Source organism: Gadus macrocephalus, chromosome 3 (assembly GCF_031168955.1).
Source record: "Gadus macrocephalus chromosome 3, ASM3116895v1".
NCBI lineage: Eukaryota > Metazoa > Chordata > Actinopteri > Gadiformes > Gadidae > Gadus > Gadus macrocephalus.
In genome coordinates this window covers 18169974-18189851 of record NC_082384.1, presented here as the reverse complement: position 1 = coordinate 18189851, position 19878 = coordinate 18169974, and the positions used below count along the sequence as shown (strand labels likewise).

Sequence of the window (19878 nt, the reverse complement as noted above, 5' to 3'; positions counted from 1 at the left end):
CTCAACGGTTCTTCACAACTCCTAGACAATATCCCCTTTGTCACGTATTATTGAATGTGGACCGTTTTGTAGGCTACTCCAACCCACGTAATGGATAATGCAACGGCGTATTAATTGGTTTTATTTATTTATTATTTACTTTATTTTTTTTTTCATTGAAAACATCGTTGCGCGTGATGTATCACTCTGGTACACACAATATTTTTACAACTGTCAGTTCCATGTGCTGCTTTACACATTTAAGATCTTACGCTGAAGTCTCGTGATATTTCACAGTTCACGTCAAAGTAAACTGGAGGGATTTTGGCATGCTGCTGGATAGCTACGGATAGTATTAACGTTAACTACTACAAGTACGACAACAATAAGGGTAAGGATTTTGTTGGACATTATCAAGGCTATGAGAGATTTAGAGCACCATTTAACCAGGACAATTTGCATGAACCATTTTCGCTCTATAAACTTGTTCTGACACTCATCTGCACATCACATTAGCGTAAAGATCCCCAACGATATATCTCGCTGTAGCATAACAAATACTATCTTCTCTTTTGAAACAAATTGCAATAGGAGATCAGCCCAGCCCAGCCACAGCTATCTGATTAAATTCAAGATACATTTAAATGGTCGCCTGCAGTCGAAACTATCAGTAAACACATAGCCTGTCTAGCTAATGTTGATGTTTGTTATAAAGCTGGCCAGCGCAAAGACAGGCATTTCCGGACAACCTCAAAAGTAAAAGCCTTCAAGTTGTTTTCAGACACCGTTAAACGAGTTTATTGTCCGTCTGCCCTTAACAACGATTATTAATATATAATAAAATCGTATTTTCTGGTTGCTAATTTCCAAGATGCATTTGCTCTTCAGGGCATTGATTTAGCCATTACCCGGCAACGCTTCACTACAGCCGGTTTCACAGTAACTTATTCACCTGGTTACACTTCATGTAACATGCTATTTATCTGCGCTATAGGGATGACTTTATTGATGAACTTCTGAATGGGGAGGGTTGTTACAGTGGAGTAATCTGTATCATACCTGCTCTTGTCACCTTAAATCTGACCTTCCTACATGGTTCGATGGTATCAAGATTCTTCTGTGTTTCACATAGCAATACACAGGTGGTCTCAAGATGGATATGGAGGACAACACCACTGTATTCTCAACCCTCAAGTCCTTCAACTCATTTATCTCTCACCCTGAGCCTCCCAAGCGCCACTCCGAGCAACCAGCAGGAAGTGCAAACTTGCAGATAAACTACAAACGCAGCATGGAGGTAACCATCTATCCGTCCATCCACGGCAGGAACACCATTTATAACCTTAATGTGTACACACAGCACTCTCAGGCAAACCCCATTAATGGCCTGCTATCTCTCAGCTGTTAGACGCAGCAGAACGGGTTCAGTCCAAGAGCCAGTACATTCAGTTGGACCAGGAGAAGAAACAGATGGAGTTGAGTCACAAGCGTGCTCGCTTTGAGCTTGAGAAGGTTGCCACTGATAGCGCCCGGGATCTGGAGGTATAGTAGGCTACTTCTGTGTTGTTGTTGTTGTCGTTTATGTTGTAATTGTCCTTGGGAATACTTATTATAAAAAAAAAATGGATGCAGTTCAACAAATGCACATCCCTCTTGTCTCTGATGCATTCAAACACAAATAACAACCAATTAGAGATCAGAAGTTAGATGGAGCAGATTATTAAAGCAAACATTTTTTACGTTTTGTTTTTCAAGCGAGAGGTGGACCGAAATCAGGACCTCCTGGGGAGAATCAAACGTCTGGAGCAGAAGGAGGGAGATGCTGCTAAAAACCTTTCAGAGCAGTCTGGGAATAACAGAGTTCTGCGCAAGAACTTCGATGACCTGAACAAGAAGGTGTTGGAGCGAGATGTGAGATTAAACACTGCAAACCAGGTAAATACAAAAAACCCGCAGGGGGTTCAGGGGTGCTGGCCCCGTTGCTAGGCTACTTGTTTACGTTTTAAACGTAAACAAGAGCTCAGCTCCGGCGGGTGTCCCGGAGTCCGCAATCATTTTGGGACAATTGCTGTACTGCCTTTATCGAAATAAAAAAAAGAATACACTTTCGAGACAGTTTAAGATTTTGCGTCATGGCACGCATTTTTGAGCACTCTTCATATTGTACCTTGTAGTTCTGCTTCAAGTGATGGAAGTTGTTGGTCGTACCCGACCCTTTAGTTGCGACAGATTTGAAGCACTCTCTACAAAATACCAGATTCTGTCATTCGTCAGACACCTTGTACCCAAACCATTTCCCAACTATGGAGCCATTTGTCTTCCGCTTACATACAAGCTCCTCGGCGCCCTGTTGCCGGCGGACTCCATGTTTCTCGCCGTAGGGGATTTAAAAAAGTGACGCGAGTGGAAGGGGGGCCGGGTCGTGTGTGTGTGAGCTGGAGGCATAGCGGGAGAGAGATAAGCTGGGTAACGAAATAGCAGGCGGCAGGTGCGGTTTGAAACTGCTGTTATTTGGAACAAATGTGCTTAAACTATATGGATGTTGACGATAGCGTCTTTCATATCTCATTTGAAAAAATATCGATATATTTCAAATATCGGTTTATCGCCCAGCCCTAATGCACACGCACACATACACTGTCATTGATGTGCTCTAGTGTTTCTTCCTCAGCAATGTGTGTTTATGTTTCTTCATCATCTGCCCTGCCACAGATGATCAGTTCTCTGCATGATGAGATCAGAGAACTGAAACAGACGGTTCAGAATCAGGACTGTACCATCTCCACAAAGAACCTGGAGATCCAGTCCTTGCAGGAGCAACTGGACCTGCAACGCAGGTACTCACTCACTCACTCACTCACTCACTCCCTCATGGCATGAAACACAGAGCAGATGGAATTTATATAATCCGGCTTGTCGTAATAAAGCTAAAGCTAATAATGGTGCCGTCCACTCTGTTGGGTTCACTTCTATGATTTTAGGAGGTACCAGGAGATGTCCCAGCTCTGCCAAAGTCTCCAGTCTGCCCAGTCCTCGTGCTCCGAACATGTGAATAAGATCAAGGTTTGTCACTCGCGCGCTACCTCACTCACCTCACTCACTTCACTCACTTCACTCACCTCACTCACCTCACTCACTTCACTCACCTCACTCACCTCACTCACCTCACTCACCTCACTCACCTCACTCACCTCACTCACTTCACTCACTTCACTCACTTCACTCACCTCACTCACCTCACTCACCTCACTCACCTCACTCACCTCACTCACTTCACTCACCTCACTCACTTCACTCACCTCACTCACCTCACTCACTTCACTCACCTCACTCACCTCACTCACCTCACTCACCTCACTCACCTCACCTCACTCACCTCACTCACCTCACTCACCTCACTCACCTCACTCACCTCACTCACCTCACTCACTTCACTCACCTCACTCACCTCACTCACTTCACTCACTTCACTCACTTCACTCACCTCACTCACTTCACTCACTTTTCTCACCTCACTCACCTCACTCACTTCACTCACCTCACTCACCTCACTCACCTCACTCACCTCACTCACCTCACTCACTTCACTCACCTCACTCACCTCACTCACTTCACTCACCTCACTCACTTCACTCACCTCACTCACCTCACTCACCTCACTCACCTCACTCACTTCACTCACCTCACTCACTTCACTCACCTCACTCACCTCACTCACCTCACTCACTTCACTCACCTCACTCACCTCACTCACCTCACTCACTTCACTCACCTCACTCACTTCACTCACCTCACTCACCTCACTCACCTCACTCACCTCACTCACCTCACTCACCTCACTCACCTCACTCACTTCACTCACCTCACTCACCTCACTCACTTCACTCACCTCACTCACCTCACTCACCTCACCTCACTCACCTCACTTCACTCACTTCACTCACCTCACTCACTTCACTCACCTCACTCACTTCACTCACTTTTCTCACCTCACTCACCTCACTCACTTCACTCACCTCACTCACCTCACTCACCTCACTCACCTCACTCACCTCACTCACCTCACTCACCTCACTCACTTCACTCACCTCACTCACCTCACTCACTGACTGATGCTTTCCGCCAGGAGTTGGAGAGACGTCTGTCACTTCAGGAGCAGGACATTGCGTTGGTGAGGACCATGAGGTCAGAGGTCGCCAGGGTTCAAGATCTGGACAAGGAGGTCCGCCGCCTCCGGGAAGACAACGCCTACCTCAGGTAATCTGTGCTGCCGGTCAGCGCTAAGAAGGGCACTAACGGACGATCTTCACGGCCAAAACATGCTTGGTAGGCCTTCCCCGCTGATCCTGAACGTTATGCTGTTGCTGGCATCTGATAAGAGGTGAAGCTACATATTCTTTAGCATTACTTTATCCAACACGAGGGCCTTGGATCGGGATTACCCTTCCTTCCCTAACTTACTAAAGACCACTAGATAACTTCCTCCTCATATTGTGCATATGAAGTTGGGCTCCTGGTATTACATCCTTCTATTGACCGTATTTCTTCCTGGTGTTGGGCTGGTAATTAGAACGGTCCAGAAACGAGTGGTCTTTTCGTTTTCTTAAAAAAACCTGTTTCATGATATCTTCTTTTCGTTTGATCAGGGAGAGCAGAGAGAACAGCAGCCTATTGAAGGAGGAGGTCGAAGGGCTGAGGAGGAAACTGGAGAGGATGGAGAAGACCAATGAAGACCTTGTCAATTCAGAGCTGGAGAAAGAGGTGTGTTTTTGCATTTTGTTTGTGTTTCTTTTTGACTAGTTTGCTGCTTGTGTGTTTGTACCCAGTATCAAGTAAAGATTAAAAAAACTGGAAAAGTTTCTTCCTTAGCCCCACTGATACCCCCATGTGCAATCAGCTGTAATTCAGGTTCCATCCAGCCGTGTGTGTGTGTGTGTGTGTGTGTGTGTGTGTGTGTGTGTGTGTGTGTGTGTGTGTGTGTGTGTGTGTGTGTGTGTGTGTGTGTGTGTGTGTGTGTGTGTGTGTGTGTGTGTGTGTGTGTGTGTGTTATGCGTTTCTTATACATTGTATTTTTTTGTACAAATTAAACATAGAGGCTGATTGAAAAGCTTCAGGCCTGGGAGAACCTTGGACAATCTACCGGGCTGAACATAAGGTAAGTGAATTTAGGGTATGAAATATGGCTCAATTTTTAGGCCTGCTGAATCTGATGATGCACTAGGGGGAGCTGTGGCCATTTCTAAATATGTCACCCAAGCCTGCAGTCGCTGGGTTTTACATTTGTTGAATCTTCATGATTGTGTCATACACTTTTTTTTTCATACTTGTTTTAACTGCATGGTAATGGTAATATACAACATCTTCCATTCAACAAGATCGTCTCGTTATAAGTGCAAAGAGAGAATAAGATTATTATGAACAGTTTTCTACCAATGAGTCAATATTGCTTTGCTCCAAGTAGAGCTATGTGACGGTAAACGATTCAGCCTTGGTAAGTGAGTACGTGAAGAGATTATAACAAAATAAATTATTGCTTTGGCACTGAAAGTGTTCCTACATTTTTTCCCACACGCTAAAAACAAAGCATTTAGACTCTCCTGATGATATGCTTCCTGTGCCAACATGTGTTATATTATTTAGCAAAATCTAGCGAGCAATGATCTGGATGAAAGTTTGTTAATTATTTGTACTTAATTATATTACATATACAATAATATGATTGAAGGCCTTAACACAATGCTTGTGTAAAATGAACCATAATATCTTCTTGCTACACGATGTGTTTAATCACAATATTAACAGAGACGTCTTCTTAATTTAAATCATAATGTCAACATTTTTACATGTTAATAGTGTCATGATGATTATATATTGGCGTGCTCTGCATGTTGTCACAACTGCCAGTCCATTGCCTTCTGAAAAAAAAGATTGATAGGAAAAGTTTTTCCAGTTGTTTGTAGCAATGTCAAAAGAGCTTAGTGAAGCAGTGGGAGGCTAAATCGAGTGGTGAAAAACCATCCAAGTGCCAAATTGCAGCTAAATTGAATAAATTTAAAGGGACAGTACATATATTATTGGAACGTTCTCATAAATCAAGTTATTTCCGACCAAACGCTTATCAGACTGATGAGCTTATAAGAGCTGATGACCAAGCTACTAAATGCAGGGCTCAATAGTTTCTGCACCTGGCATTTCAACCACAAAAAACACCCAATTGTAGCTTGCCACTCACTACTTGGGGCATTCAAAATGTGCCAAGCTTTAAAGGTCCCATGACATGAAAATCTCAATTTATGAGGTTTTCTAACATAAATATGAGTTCCCCTAGCCTGCCTATGGTCCCCCAGTGGCTAAAACTTGCGTTTGGTGTAAAACGAGCACTAGCTGTTCTGCTCGCCTTTGAAAAAAACGGAGGCTCAAGCGCGCTGATTTGGAAATCTGTGCTCATGACGTCATGAGGAATCTCAGCTCCTCCCCTTACTCTGCCTGGCCCGCCCAGAGACGTTGGCCCGCCAATGAGACTCGACCGTGCGAGCGCCACATGTGTGTGCGTGTGTGTGTGTGTGTGTGTGTGAATACACACACTGTAACGCAAGTGTTTCTTGTCGGTTCTTTGACGTGTCTTGTATTTCCACAACGAGACTGTCGTGGGGGTTATCTAAGCCATGGTTGAGAAGGAATTGGGGGAAAGGAACTTTGGTTTGACTCGCTGAAGTACATGAACTGCGACATGCCGCCGGTTGCCGCGAGGCACCATCGCCCGGCAGCGGGCAGCCGGCCGCAGGCAGTGCGCGGTTCAGTCGACTTCAGGTTGATGTGGAAGAACCAGAGACGTCGCAGAACCCGACAAAGTCGTTTGTGATTCATAATATCGTCTGGAGGCGCACACAATATGTTATATGATATAGATATCTATGTATTATATGATATTATTTAGATATAGAGCTCCAGGACTGTAACGCAAGTGTTGTACACTTCCTTGTTATTTGGATAACCGTTCTTCTGTTGGTGTGATGGCGCATAACACGTCTGGTATTTCTACAACGAGACTCGTATTGGGGGTTATCTCAGCCAAGGTTGAGAATGAATTGGGGGGAAGGAACTTTGGCTTTGACTCCCTCAAGAATGTTCATGTTCTTGAGGGAGTCAAAGCCAAAGTTCCTTCCCCCCAATTCATTCTCAACCTTGGCTGAGATAACCCCCAATACGAGTCTCGTTGTAGAAATACCAGATACGAGAGTCCGACGTCACACCAACAGCAGAACGGTTATCCAAATAACAAGGAAGTGTACAACACTTGCGTTACAGTCCTGGAGCTCTATATCTAAATAATATCATATACATAGATATCTATATCATATAACATATTGTGTGCGCCTCCAGACGATATGAATCACAAACGACTTTGTCGGGTTCTGCGTCTCTGGTTCTTCCACTTTCACATCAACCTGAAGTCGACTGAACCGCACGCTGCCTGCTGCCGGCTGCCCGCTGCCGGGCGATGGTGCCTCGCGGCAACCGGCGGCATGTCGCAGTTCATGTACTTCAGCGAGTCAAATCAAAGTTCCTTTCCCCCAATTCCTTCTCAACCATGGCTCAGATAACCCCCACGACAGTCTCGTTGTGGAAATACAAGACACGTCAAAGAACCGACAAGAAACACTTGCGTTACAGTGTGTGTATTCACATTGATGTGGACGTTGAAGAACCAGGAACGTCGGAGAACCCAACGCGGTCGTTTGAGATTCATAATATCGGCTCACACAGCTTTTGGCCGTGATAATATATATTATATGATATAGATGTCTGTGTAGGCTATATGATAATATTTAGATATAGAGCTCCAGGACTCCCGTGTGTTCTAGAATATTTACAGAACACGGCTAAAGGCTGTGTGCGGCTCGCCATTGCGATACATCCACTGTAAACAGAGCGCATGGTGGCTGCAAGCTGCTCAGGGCCACACCCCCACCCTCCTCCTTGACACGCCCACCGAAACAGCGCATTTGGGGGAAGCTCAATGTGCGACTGGCTCGGAGTGGCTGTAACTCTGCACCACGGCTGAATTTAGGGAACGTCTTTGAATACTGTGTTAGTTGCCCACTAATACCTATATTAAAGAATACATAAAATAGCATGTCATGGGACCTTTAACAAATGTGTTTGTTAAAACACATTTGAAGATCAAAAAATTGATCTTCAAGTTGGAATTGTAGAGGAGGGTAAAAAGAAACCAGCATGTGTGAATACAATGCACTTGTGATACTCATTAGTGGCAATCAAAACTTCAGCCTGGATGTTTTCTAGAAGATAACTAACTGGATAATGTTTCTACTTTGTTTCAGTACATCAAAGTATGATGTGGTATTCCATCACAATGTTTCCATGAATTTGGTTTTGAACAGTATCCATCAGCCAAATGACACCATGCAAAACTAAACAAATAAATGCACAGGCTTTGTCAGGCTGTGCCTACCATTTTTAAATAGGAATTTACAAAAACTAATATTTTTTTAATCTTTTCTAGAGTTATGTGGTGGAACGTTGATAGATGGGTTGGTTAAATGAATGGGAAAAGCAGAGATGTATTTATGCAGATTACGCTATTTACATATTCATTAACTGAATGAAGAAGTCTGATTAACTTAAGTCTGGGGCCAATTAGAATTGTATAAATTACATAAATTATATCATCCGCTGAGTACATAATTTGGGTTAATGTGTCCCTTAAAGATCTAGTCTCCATATTGTGATTAAAAATAAAATTCCTGCTAACTTAATGTTACTTCGAGTCACACTTCGAGTTACTTCGAGAAAATCCATTTTGGATGTTGCTCTTGGCCTGTTCTGTGTGCAGCCCACCAACAGTTATTTTCCTTGGCTGTAGAGAGCAACAGCTGTTATGGAAGGCTGAAAAGTTACACTTTCTGTTGTATGAATAGGACACTTTTATATGCATTATTATGAATGTTATGAACCGGGTGTAGGTAGGGACATTCCCACCGTGAATTCAAGTCCCATGCGGCGCACTAAAGGTGACATGTTTTCCATCACACAGCAGTGGCTGTCCTGCCAGTGAGGGTATGGCATAACTCCTGCAACTCACTTGATTTTGTATCGGCGTATAGTTTCTTTGCAATTGTGCCGCCGCACAGAATTGCGGTACCTATCACTGGAAGATCCGGAGGTCTTTAAGATTGAAACTTAATGGTATACCATTGGTTAGATCATCATGTTTCAGTGACTAAACATAGAGTTCAGTTCATTTTATAAGCATGTGAAGATGGTCAGGGTATTTTCAAATTTAGACTTATGAATACAAAAACTGGCTACAATTTGTAAACATTTACCAATTGGGCAAAACGTTTGGTCTTCTAATAAGACACACCAATAATACTATTATGATCTGAAACAGGCCTTGCTGCTGGTGATGCTTATTAGCTATCCTTGAATTATTTCCAGAACAACTTGGTATGAGAGCATGAAAGAAAAGATGCACTGTTTTCTCATTATCACCTTTAAAAAAGAACACATGCATTCCTCTCAAAGCCAAAGCCAAGTTCTTAAAAATTCAATCCAAGGGTAATCAAAGGGAAATCATTCATTACTTTGTAGTGAATTTATTTGGTTTTCACTGGAAAAGGCTATTTGAAGAGTTTATTTAGATACTGTTGGTTGGTCAATTGTATTAAAAATATTATCTTCTGCTGAGACTGAGCAGGATATAATTTGTTTGTAAGAATAGACCTTGTGAATTTGTTTGAACAACACTTAACAAGAAAATGAATTCCATTTGTAAGGGGTGTGGAGAGATTATATTTGTACTGAGAGTACAATAATAATTAAAAAAATTGTAGGTTAAGCGGTACATTGGGTGTGGCTTTGAGGCTTTTTTTTTTAGGTTTGATCTAATTCAGATACATTTGCATCTAGTAAGACCATTTTCCTCAAATTTTGTGAGTGTATCGTTGGTTCTAGTATTTGGGGTACAAGTCTTTGCATCTTCCGGATAAACTAAAATAACAAATGTATATCTTTACTTCTACTAATAATAATAACTATTATACTTTCCCTAATAATAATAATGCTTAATTTAAATTGTAGGCACAATTTATGCTTAGAGAAATTCAAAATTAATTAATTGAAAATTAACATTACATTTTCTGGGCAGATTTGTATGTAGTTTATAAAACTACAACCTTCATTCAACCTTTTTAAAAGGTTGACCGATAACAGAGTTGAGTTAGAGCAACAGAGTCAAATGTTCCCAATTCAAGCATTTTGCCTTTTTTTAAATGCTTTATGGATTCTGAGCCATTTAACTGTAAAGGGTGCATTTGTGGTATACCATTCCAGTTTACGGAAATGTTATAATTGATGTTCTAGGTAGATAAAGCTGTCGGCAGCTGATAAGCGCTGCAATACAGGGCAGGGGGAAAATGCAGCAGACCCTGTGAGAAAGCCAAGAAAATTAGCAAAAGGACAAATGGATAGAACAAAAAAAGAAATGCAGGGAAGACGAGCATAGTGGCCAATCTGGGAGAAATGGAGCAAAGGTACGCGCAGATATTGGAGAGAGGTGAAAGAAAGCAGGGACAAAGTCCTGAATCCAACCCTCACCCACAGATATCGAGGTTATTAGATGCATAGGTCCAAGAGTCTATAATTATAATATATAGAGTAACTACACAGACATGCGCAAACTGCTAATGATATGAATGAGGCTGGACTAATAGTGAGTCTTATTATTAACAATACAATATATATTAAAATGTATTGTTAAACCATTTCTTTCCATCCAGGCTTCTGTCACAAGTAGCAGCAGGGACTATGGAAATAATATGGGGAAATCGCGCATTCATCCAATTGAATCTCCTTATTTGACCTGCACGGTCACAGCAAACCCACTAGTGTTGAAGGACGTTTCCATGCATCTGTCAGGATGGTTGATCACCAAAGCACCAGGGTCTACCAAACTAGATTGTCTGTAGTAATAACACTGCATTGTTAGTGTGCTGTATTATTGATCGCATGGACACGAATAACCAGATTATTGTCTGCCTCGTGGCAAAGCAAGTTTCTGTTCACACTGATGGCTTTGTCTGTTTCCTAAAGCCTTTTTATATCTGCTATTGAAATGTTGCCGAAAGCCAAAAGGAGAAGCGTGTACTCTTCAGGTGGTAGTTGTAATGGCTCTCTCTAAGAGACTTATTAAAGCCAAAAGGAGAAGCCGGTAGTCTTAAGTGGTAGTTGTTATGGCTTTCTCTAAGAGACTGATTAAAGTCTTCATTTTTTTTATAAGTTAGGGTTAGGGTTAGGGAGTTGGCACAGGTTTACCAAACGGCTTAACAACAGTGCAGAATTGCTGCTGGCATTTAAAAAGTACAACAAATAAACATGACCTTGACTGTATCTTGTGACGGCATGTTCTATAAATAACGTGTGTGGGGTGTACAATTATTTTAACACCGTTGAAAGTCTTCTGATGTTTGGTTATTTTTATACAAGTGCAATTTCTTAATTATGTTAGCAGAACTTGGAAAGAACATTGAGTTACGCATATTGGAATTGGACCCCTACTCATTAATATTTGGTATAGCTCAAGGCTGCTGCAGGGACTGCTTTAAGTGTTTATGAGCTACAGTAGCAAACTGCTCTGTACACGGTTCAGAGGTTAGATTTACTCCTCCGTTCTTGCAATATTGGCAGCAAGGTGTTCAGGTCGGTCAGCTCACCTCTTGTGGACTGGCGCGTCTCAAACGGCGCTCCGCTTTCACACCATCGGGAGTGAGATCCGGGCTCCAGCTTGACTAGCCATCGCAGGACATTCACCTTTCTGCCGGGGAACCCTCTCCGGGGTTAACCCGGCCTGGCGCCTGGGTTCATTCCCCTGCTGACGCAACCAAACTTTCTCCCAAACAAGTTTCTCACATTTTAACAAGACGCCAGGCCCCTGCTGTTGAAATGCAATGGCAGAGCAATCGACAGCGTTGGCCTTCCACACCACACGTGGCCCTTACAATTCATCACGCATGTCTCTGGCTCTTGGTTGCCTCTGACCCCTGAACAAAGTCCAGTCGTGCTGGATTTAATATTTATGCATTCAGTTTATTTATTAAGAAAGCTGTGCTAAGCATAACAATGCAGATTTGTGCGTAATGAATGTGCTGTGCTGTGGGTTACCTACTTCTTCCTCCTCAATCATGGGAGCTAGAGGAGGGAAATAAATGCACAATGGGGCAATTAATCAAATGGTGCTTGTAAGACTGAAGAAGAGAATTATAAGACTGGCAACTTTCTGTAAACCAGTCTACCCCGAAAACGCTGTGGCATGTTTTGATGTGCGTTTAGGACAACAGTGGCAGTCTATTGAGTGGTTGAGAACAAAAGTTGTCTGAGGCTGGCTAGACATACAATAGTTGTGAGCAGGAGAACTTGTAATTTCCAGTAGTGAAGGTCTGTAATGGCTAGACTGTCACGCTCCTGAAGAATGGCAGGCTGCAATTAGAGAATGTACAGCATGATGCGAGCTATGTCCTCTTTTGAAAAGATCACGAGCAAAATATGGACAGCAGATCATCCATTTGGACCTTTTACAACGGCATTGGCCGATCAAAATCCTGCATCGTAATAATACTAAACCAACTACTATGCTTGTGATCTGATATTACACTAGTCTGCTAACAGTAATGCACAAATTGCCCTTAATGCTGTGCTGTGACACGTTTACCAAACATGTTGCATTGAAGATGCTAAAGATGGATTCCTATACTTTTTTAAATTGTATACTAATCAACGAGATTGGGCTCTGTCTGTAGCACTAGATTTGATATGTTCTAGTCTAATAAAGCTTTTTCCGCCCACATGGCCCAGCCTTTTGCACAGGGCGCTTAATGTTATACTCCAATCATTGGTCACAACAACAAAACTGCTGTGGCAACCTCTGGAAAAAACCTAACGTTGCCTTGCGTCCATCTTTATTTGCCAACCTGTTGCCTATGCTCTCCAGCTGCAATAACTTGTGCTGTGCGCTGAAGTGCATGTGTCTTGAAGTTGTGAGGCATACTGTTAATGCGCTTTGGAAGTCTGCGAGAAGCTACTTGATTGTTCCCGCTCTTCTGTGTCTACCCCGTCCCCTGTTGTTTTTTCTGGCTGCTTTTTCATTTTATCTCATTTTAAGTAGCAGATCTCTGTTTCCCCGTCTCCTGATTATTCATGTGTTTTCCACTATTTTTCCATCTGTCCCATGCAGTGAGTTCATTCATTACATTAGTGGCCACTGTTTAGCAGATCCTTCCCCCTCTCACCCTTAATCACTCTTACCGCTTCTCTTGTCATCTTAATCCGCACCCCTCGTTGGCCCTGCTAACACCTTGGAGGAACTCCAAGGTGTCCACTAGTCGCCGTCCGAATCGCGTTCTCCCTCACAGCCCTATTGATTTCTCATTGTGTGTGTGCGTGCTAACCATTCTGTGTTGCGTTTCTCGGTAGGAAGCCTGAAGATCTGTCTCGGGAAGTGATTCAGATTCAGCAGAGGGAAATTGCCCTGAAAGAGCAGAACTACACACTTTCTAGCAGGTAAGCACACACACACACACACACACACACACACACACACACACACACACACACACACACACACACACACACACACACACACACACACACACACACACACCATCAGACTCTGGACCAGTTTAATTAACTTTGTGACAATTAAGGATTGTTCAGAGATACGCTCCGCTAAATGCATGGGTGAAGAACACGAGAGATGGATAAAACTGGCAAGAAACACACAGAATTAAATATAAGAGCCGCACTTGTGCTCTGTGTGTGTCTGAGCATGTGCGTGCGTGTATCTGCTATAGTGGGTCTGCAATAGCAAGGGGAAAGGAGTAATTAGACTTTTTCTGTTGAGTGTGTGTGTTGAGAGGGCCTTGCTCGTGCACTTGGCAGCATCGACGTGGAGGCCACGTCTAGCACGGAAGACTTTCATTATCTAACGAGCTCCGCTTCTCTGATGAATGTGTTGAGCTCCTGGCTGGGAGGCTGGTGGCGGAGGTGGTGGTGGTGGAGGAGGAGGGCAGAGCAGAGCGTGTTTTAAAGGTTGGAGAGGAAAGGTTGTTGTTGGTGACCAGTGATCCAGCCGACACCCGACGGTGACCGGGCCAAGTTGTGGTTAATGGGGATCCATTGAATGGCGTTCTTCCTCCCATTAGGGAGAATGCCATTTCCGAGTCGGTGGACATTGTTTGATCCGGAGCATCAAACAATGCTCTGTCCTAGCGTAAAAGAATACGATGAGCTATAGCACTTTATTACCCCCCCGAAGGGAAACGATTAGATTTACAGAAGGGTGATAAAGGGGTTACTGCAGTTCAAAACACAGTGCAAGTCGAAGAAAATAATAAAGAATGAAAAAAATGAATTAAAAATGCACGCAACACATTCTATGTTCAAAATAAATGTAATTGCATAAACTTAGGTTAGGAAAAAAACATGTATTTACATGAGCAAGCGAAGGAGGGAAACACTTGCTGTTGGTACTGTGCAGTCTTACTATGTTATGGTTGGTGGGCAATTCTTTACTATTCCACCACTAAACTCAATTTTGTCCACAGAAGCAGTGCTTACAGTCAGCCCACATTGGAGTTTTAATAGTTGTCTTCAATGTGCTGCAGCCATCCACCCTGCGATTCGGATATTAGTTTAATCCCCCTAGGTGCGACAACAAGTCAGGCGTTCCGTGTAAGAATCGCTGCAAATCCACTTATTGCAATATTCCAACCGAGAGTAATCAGTGATTTAGCAAGAAGAACGCACTAACACTTCTAGCCTTGCCGTCAGCCCTGTACAGCTTCAACTTTGGTTTCAAGGCTCACGCAAGGCAGGGGGGGGGGGGTAGGCGTCTTGGGTAACACTGGAGCAGATCAGAGACGAGTCTTCACTAGGGATGGGGATCGAAACCCGGTTCTATCAAGTATCAAGGACCCGGTTCCACTTTTTTCAAAACCCGAAAATCATCAACGTTTGGGCTTATCGATACCACTATCGAGACCCGTCGTTCATTTATTTATTTTTTTGTCCCGTAGTTCCTGTAACGTAATGTTGTGTCCCTCGTGTCGCGTCACGGCATTTAAATCAAATCAATCCAATCCCTGCAGCGTGTCCACCTATGTTTTTGAATGGAATTGTAAGCAAACAGGTATTACGAGTCAAACAAGTGAAGTCTGGCAGTTAACTTTGCTCGCGAGGATGGCTGAACGGGCGAAAAGGGCGGAAATTATTTATTGTAAAGGGGGGAACACAACCTCAATGGCCAAGCACATTGGCATTGTGCATCAAATAAAGACCAAATGCAGTACCTTCGACTGTCTCCGAGTTGAAAAGACTCTGTCTCCTCCTTCTCCTATCGCACCACAGACGGGCCCGTCTTAATCATCCACTCAAACTACGAGCGGTATTCGCACACACAGATATTGTCGCTAGTCCCGTCAGTTAAAAATAGTAATCCAATTGAGAAATCAGTGTTGTAATCAGCAGCATACAAGCTAGTTATCTTAAAAAGTAAAGTTTCAGATGTGCTGCATGTCCCTGTTATCCTCAACTTATGCATGCACGCCCTTCAATTAAATTCAAATAACTTTTCTTTGGGGAATTTCTCTTGTTTAGAATATGTCTGTGGTACGGATGCACGATTCCACTTTCCAAGTACTTACATTTGGGTACTTACCGTTACAAGTTGTTAATACATTACAGTTTAAAGAGCCAGTGAACCCACTGTTTCAGGGGGAATTCTAATACTTTGAGATCCTAAAAGAGGGCTGAGATTTCTAGGAAAGAGCGGGGCGTGTTATCGACATGGTAACGTCCCATGGCAACTTTGTGTTACTCGTTGGTACCTTTTAGGGTTATAATGAGTGGTGTTGTATATAACATGAACCACACACTGTAGCGATATACTGTAGATTTCCGGCAATCCTCAACCCCCAGAAGAGGGTTTTAATGAATCAATGCTTGGACGGATGTTCACCGTCCACACAGACCGTAGCGTTATACTATAGGTATCCAGGAAGCATAACCCTCGGAAGTCTGTATTAAATAAATCGCTGCTCAGACAGAGGTTTACCATCCACACACACACCGTAGCGTATACTAGATGTGTCGGGGAATGCTAAACCTCGGACGCTGGTATTAAATAAATCGCTGCTCATACAGAGCTTCATCATCTACACAAACCGTACCGGTGTACAGAAATTTCCAGCATAAGTTTTCCTTTCTCAAACCGTGCTGCCGGTGCCCCTTGGTCATGACGCCACCTTCGTTCGCAGCAGAGTTGAATGTTCACAAAGTGTTTTTGAAACACTTCAGAGTCCCCAATTTAGAGTCTCTTGATTGGGGACTCATTTCAGTTACAGAGATAAAATTGCATAGATTACAATGTTGACGATCATATAAGACAAATTACCTTTAAGTTTACATGCGAACATGATCATGGTATTTGTTTATTACCGACAATATAGTATAATAATATAATGCATTCATTTATAGTGCCCTTTTCATCCGAAGATTTCAAAGGGCTACAGGTTAAAAGCAGTGCTGTTAAAAAAAAAATATATATATATCCATTGGTGCTGGCCAATATCAGGGGTCCGGTAGTCCCACCAGTAGTCCCGTCCATTTGCCCTCTCCTAACCGTCCCATCTCTCCGTCCGTGTGCCAGGGTGCGTAGCGTGGACCGCTCCCAGTCCCAGCTGCAGGGCGAGGCGTCCCAGCAGCGCAGCAAGGCCCTGGAGGAGCAGAAGAAGAGGGAGACGCAGGACGCCCTGGTCCGCCGGCTGCAGAAGAGGGTGCTGCTGCTGACCAAGGTGCACGCACACACACACTCATGCACCCCCCCCCCCCCCCCCCCCCCCTGCACTGACTGGGACTTAGTTCCATATCGATTTTTCAGTGTGTCCAATTCCCAGGTCAACATGATCATTGTCCTAACACACAAACATTACACACACTCGCATGCATACACATACACACACCTATATATATCCAGCCCATAAATCCCAAGAGGGATCAAGGGCGCTTTATACCGGTGCGGTTAAAAAAAACCTCACAGCTTCACGCTGTTTTGACGCGGATGACAAATTGAGGTGCGAGTAATGATTCCGCATACAAGATCCCATTATTCCCTGCTTCTGTGCAGACGTTTGGGTTCCGAGGAAACACCGTGCGAATGGGTTCATCCTTCAGTGTTTTGGCCATCGGTGACCTTCTGCTCCTCCTGGCGGGGCTCTGTGTGTGGCGGAAGTGACAGCGCAGTGTTGTGTTTCTCACACCTCCCATACGTGTCTCAAGGTGTGACCTGCCCCGAGCTTACCGCAAGGACCACGGAGCTCACCGCAACGCTAGCGGTGTGAAGGCTGTTGCAGTGCTTTACGTGCATGGCCGGCTCACCTAATGGAAGCACAATTGGTTTTTCTCTCCTCCGCTAGATAGGAGTTGACCAAAAGCAATTTAGAGAAAATGGGGTAAAAACTATGATTGTTTTATCTCTTTCTCTGTCTGTCTCCCCCCTCTCTGTGTCTCTCCGTCCCACCGCGTCCTCCTCTCTGTTTTCGCTCTCTCTTATCTCTCAGTTTGTGCGTATAAATGGAGAGTTGCCATCACAAATAGAGAGGCAGATTTTTCATTTAGATTATGTGTATGTGAATTCCATTGCACCTTAATAGACAGTAAACAGCCGTGGGGGTTGTCGTTAGCATTAGCGCCACACAGGCACACACACGCGCGCACACGCGCCACCAACTTACTTGACCCATAGCCACAATACATCTAGTACCTTGTATTTGGGCGTTCTGTAGAGAATATCGTTTGTAGAAGCCGCTTTTGCTCTTTGAACTGTATAATACTTTGTTATCTACTCGATGATAATCAGTAATCTGGGTGAGCAGGCGCCTATGGGTGGTTGGACATCTCGAGAACGTTTGGTTGAGTCTGATCATTCGCATCTTGTTTGACTTGACACAAAGGCTTCCTGATTGTCTCAGCTTGCACGTGGAGAGGCCCATCAGTTGCTTTCTTCTGAAATGTGTCCCAAACGGCCGTCTCATCATGATCAGGCACCATAAAGAGACACTACAATCAGAATGACAAGTCATTCGTAATTCTGGGATTTTTGGTTGTTGTCTTGTTTCCAACATCGCAAGTATCACGAGGAAAGCATAATTTCTCTACTGCGGTTATTCAAAATCTACTTTTTCCTGGGTCAGCAGACTTCATCTTCACCAGGCAAAAAGTGTTTCACAAAAGGCCCAACGAAATTTGTAGAGTAGTTAGTTCAAGTTTAAATGAAAACAAAGACACCCAGAACAACCTTTAGGCATGATCATCCATTAGAAAACAAAGTTTGTATGTTGAGTTCATTTAGCAGTTGCTCTTATCCCATTTTAGTTAGCGAGCGGGTTCCAGGTAAGGCTGGAAGCGATCAAAGCAGATAATCAATATTGGAGCGACTACACTAAGTTTCCAAATTACTATAAAAAAACCAAATAGATTGCAGAGTAGCGGCAGGGATAAGAAATCAGTTTGAATGTAATTAGTGGGGGAAGTGCACCACAAATGAACAGCTGTATTGTGTTTATCAGGTCTGTTGGAGTTGCTCTGGGAATCCCATCGATTCTGCTGGTCTGGCAGGTGCTACAGTGTGTCCAAAGGCTATGCAAGCAAACGACCCCTTGGCGGGCATCAATGACTAACGCAATTGAAAATTATATATGCTTGAATATGCATCACCGTTTCATGTGGGACAAATTTGTTTTAAATTATGTAAGTATCATATATAAATAAGGTATATTGTACACGGATAGATATAGATCTATTAATAAATCATACATATATACATTTCTTTTACCTTCATGTCTGAAGCATGTACGTTTTGGTCCATGGAGGCCAGGAACAAAAGACACACTGACAGTGACAGTGAGAGAGACAGTGTTTTTATTCCAGAGATGGGCCTCATCCGGTGGAGTGACACCTGAGCACAGAGAGAGAGAGACAGTGCCCGGTTGGGATTTCCCTCCACTGCGTCCCTCGGTGGAGGCAGCTCTTGGTACAGCGCTGATTGACTAGAGTCTATGCCGTGGCGGCGGTGACGCCGACTTCACACACCTCCGCCCTGGAGAGTCTCTTCTGACGAGCACGGGCAGGCCCAGCCCAAATCATCTTGTCAAAGTGTGAGAGACACGGCGCGATACCAAAGGAGCGGGCTCATTTTAAATGCTTCATTTACGACAAGACACTTGTCTGTCATAACTCGTTGATTAAATGTGATTTATATCCCCGCCTCTGATTTGAATATCACACGGCGAGGAGATGCAGATGAGCGCTGCCACCGCCTCAAACTCCTCCTGTCATCGCTGCTGAAGCCACGCGGCCGTATCCTCCTCCTCCTCGCACAATCGCAGAGACATCCATCAACTATATGTACACATTTACATGGACGGGATAACGTGGATTCAATGGATAAATGGACTTGACTGATTTTTCCATGCATGCATACATCCACTACCAGTAGAACTCCACTTTGAAATGCACACGCACGCACGCACGTGTGCGCGCACGTTTTTTTTCTTCCCTGTTTGTGTACCTCTGTTGTTGGTATGCTGCTGAGCGTATCGTGGAGATGAGTTACGGTGTGTGTGTGTGTCTGTCTGTTCTCCAGGAGCGGGACGGGATGCGCTCCATCCTGGAGTCGTACGACAGCGAGCTGTCCCACACCGACTACTCTCCCCAGCTCGGCAAGCGGCTCAGGGAGGCGGAGGACATCCTGCAGAAGACCCAGAGCCACCATTTGGAGATGGAGGTACAGGAAAACGAGCGGCGTTGGGTTTTCAACACATTCAT

At 43.9% G+C, this 19878-nt stretch overlaps 1 protein-coding gene across 1 annotated transcript in view; it reads left to right on the top strand.

The window, feature by feature from the left end:
- Nucleotides 1-263: 263 nt before the first annotated feature.
- The window catches only part of mad1l1 (mitotic arrest deficient 1 like 1), a 46129-nt gene continuing 26514 nt past the window's right edge, over nucleotides 264-19878 (top strand). The window contains exons 1-12 of the mRNA XM_060047751.1: nucleotides 264-370; nucleotides 1112-1276; nucleotides 1381-1521; nucleotides 1735-1914; nucleotides 2692-2816; nucleotides 2961-3042; nucleotides 4106-4236; nucleotides 4626-4740; nucleotides 5073-5134; nucleotides 13471-13557; nucleotides 16703-16847; nucleotides 19697-19837. Coding sequence (XP_059903734.1) covers nucleotides 1133-1276; nucleotides 1381-1521; nucleotides 1735-1914; nucleotides 2692-2816; nucleotides 2961-3042; nucleotides 4106-4236; nucleotides 4626-4740; nucleotides 5073-5134; nucleotides 13471-13557; nucleotides 16703-16847; nucleotides 19697-19837 — 1353 coding nt within the window. The 5' untranslated portion in view covers nucleotides 264-370; nucleotides 1112-1132. The remainder of the gene's footprint in view (nucleotides 371-1111; nucleotides 1277-1380; nucleotides 1522-1734; nucleotides 1915-2691; nucleotides 2817-2960; nucleotides 3043-4105; nucleotides 4237-4625; nucleotides 4741-5072; nucleotides 5135-13470; nucleotides 13558-16702; nucleotides 16848-19696; nucleotides 19838-19878) is intronic.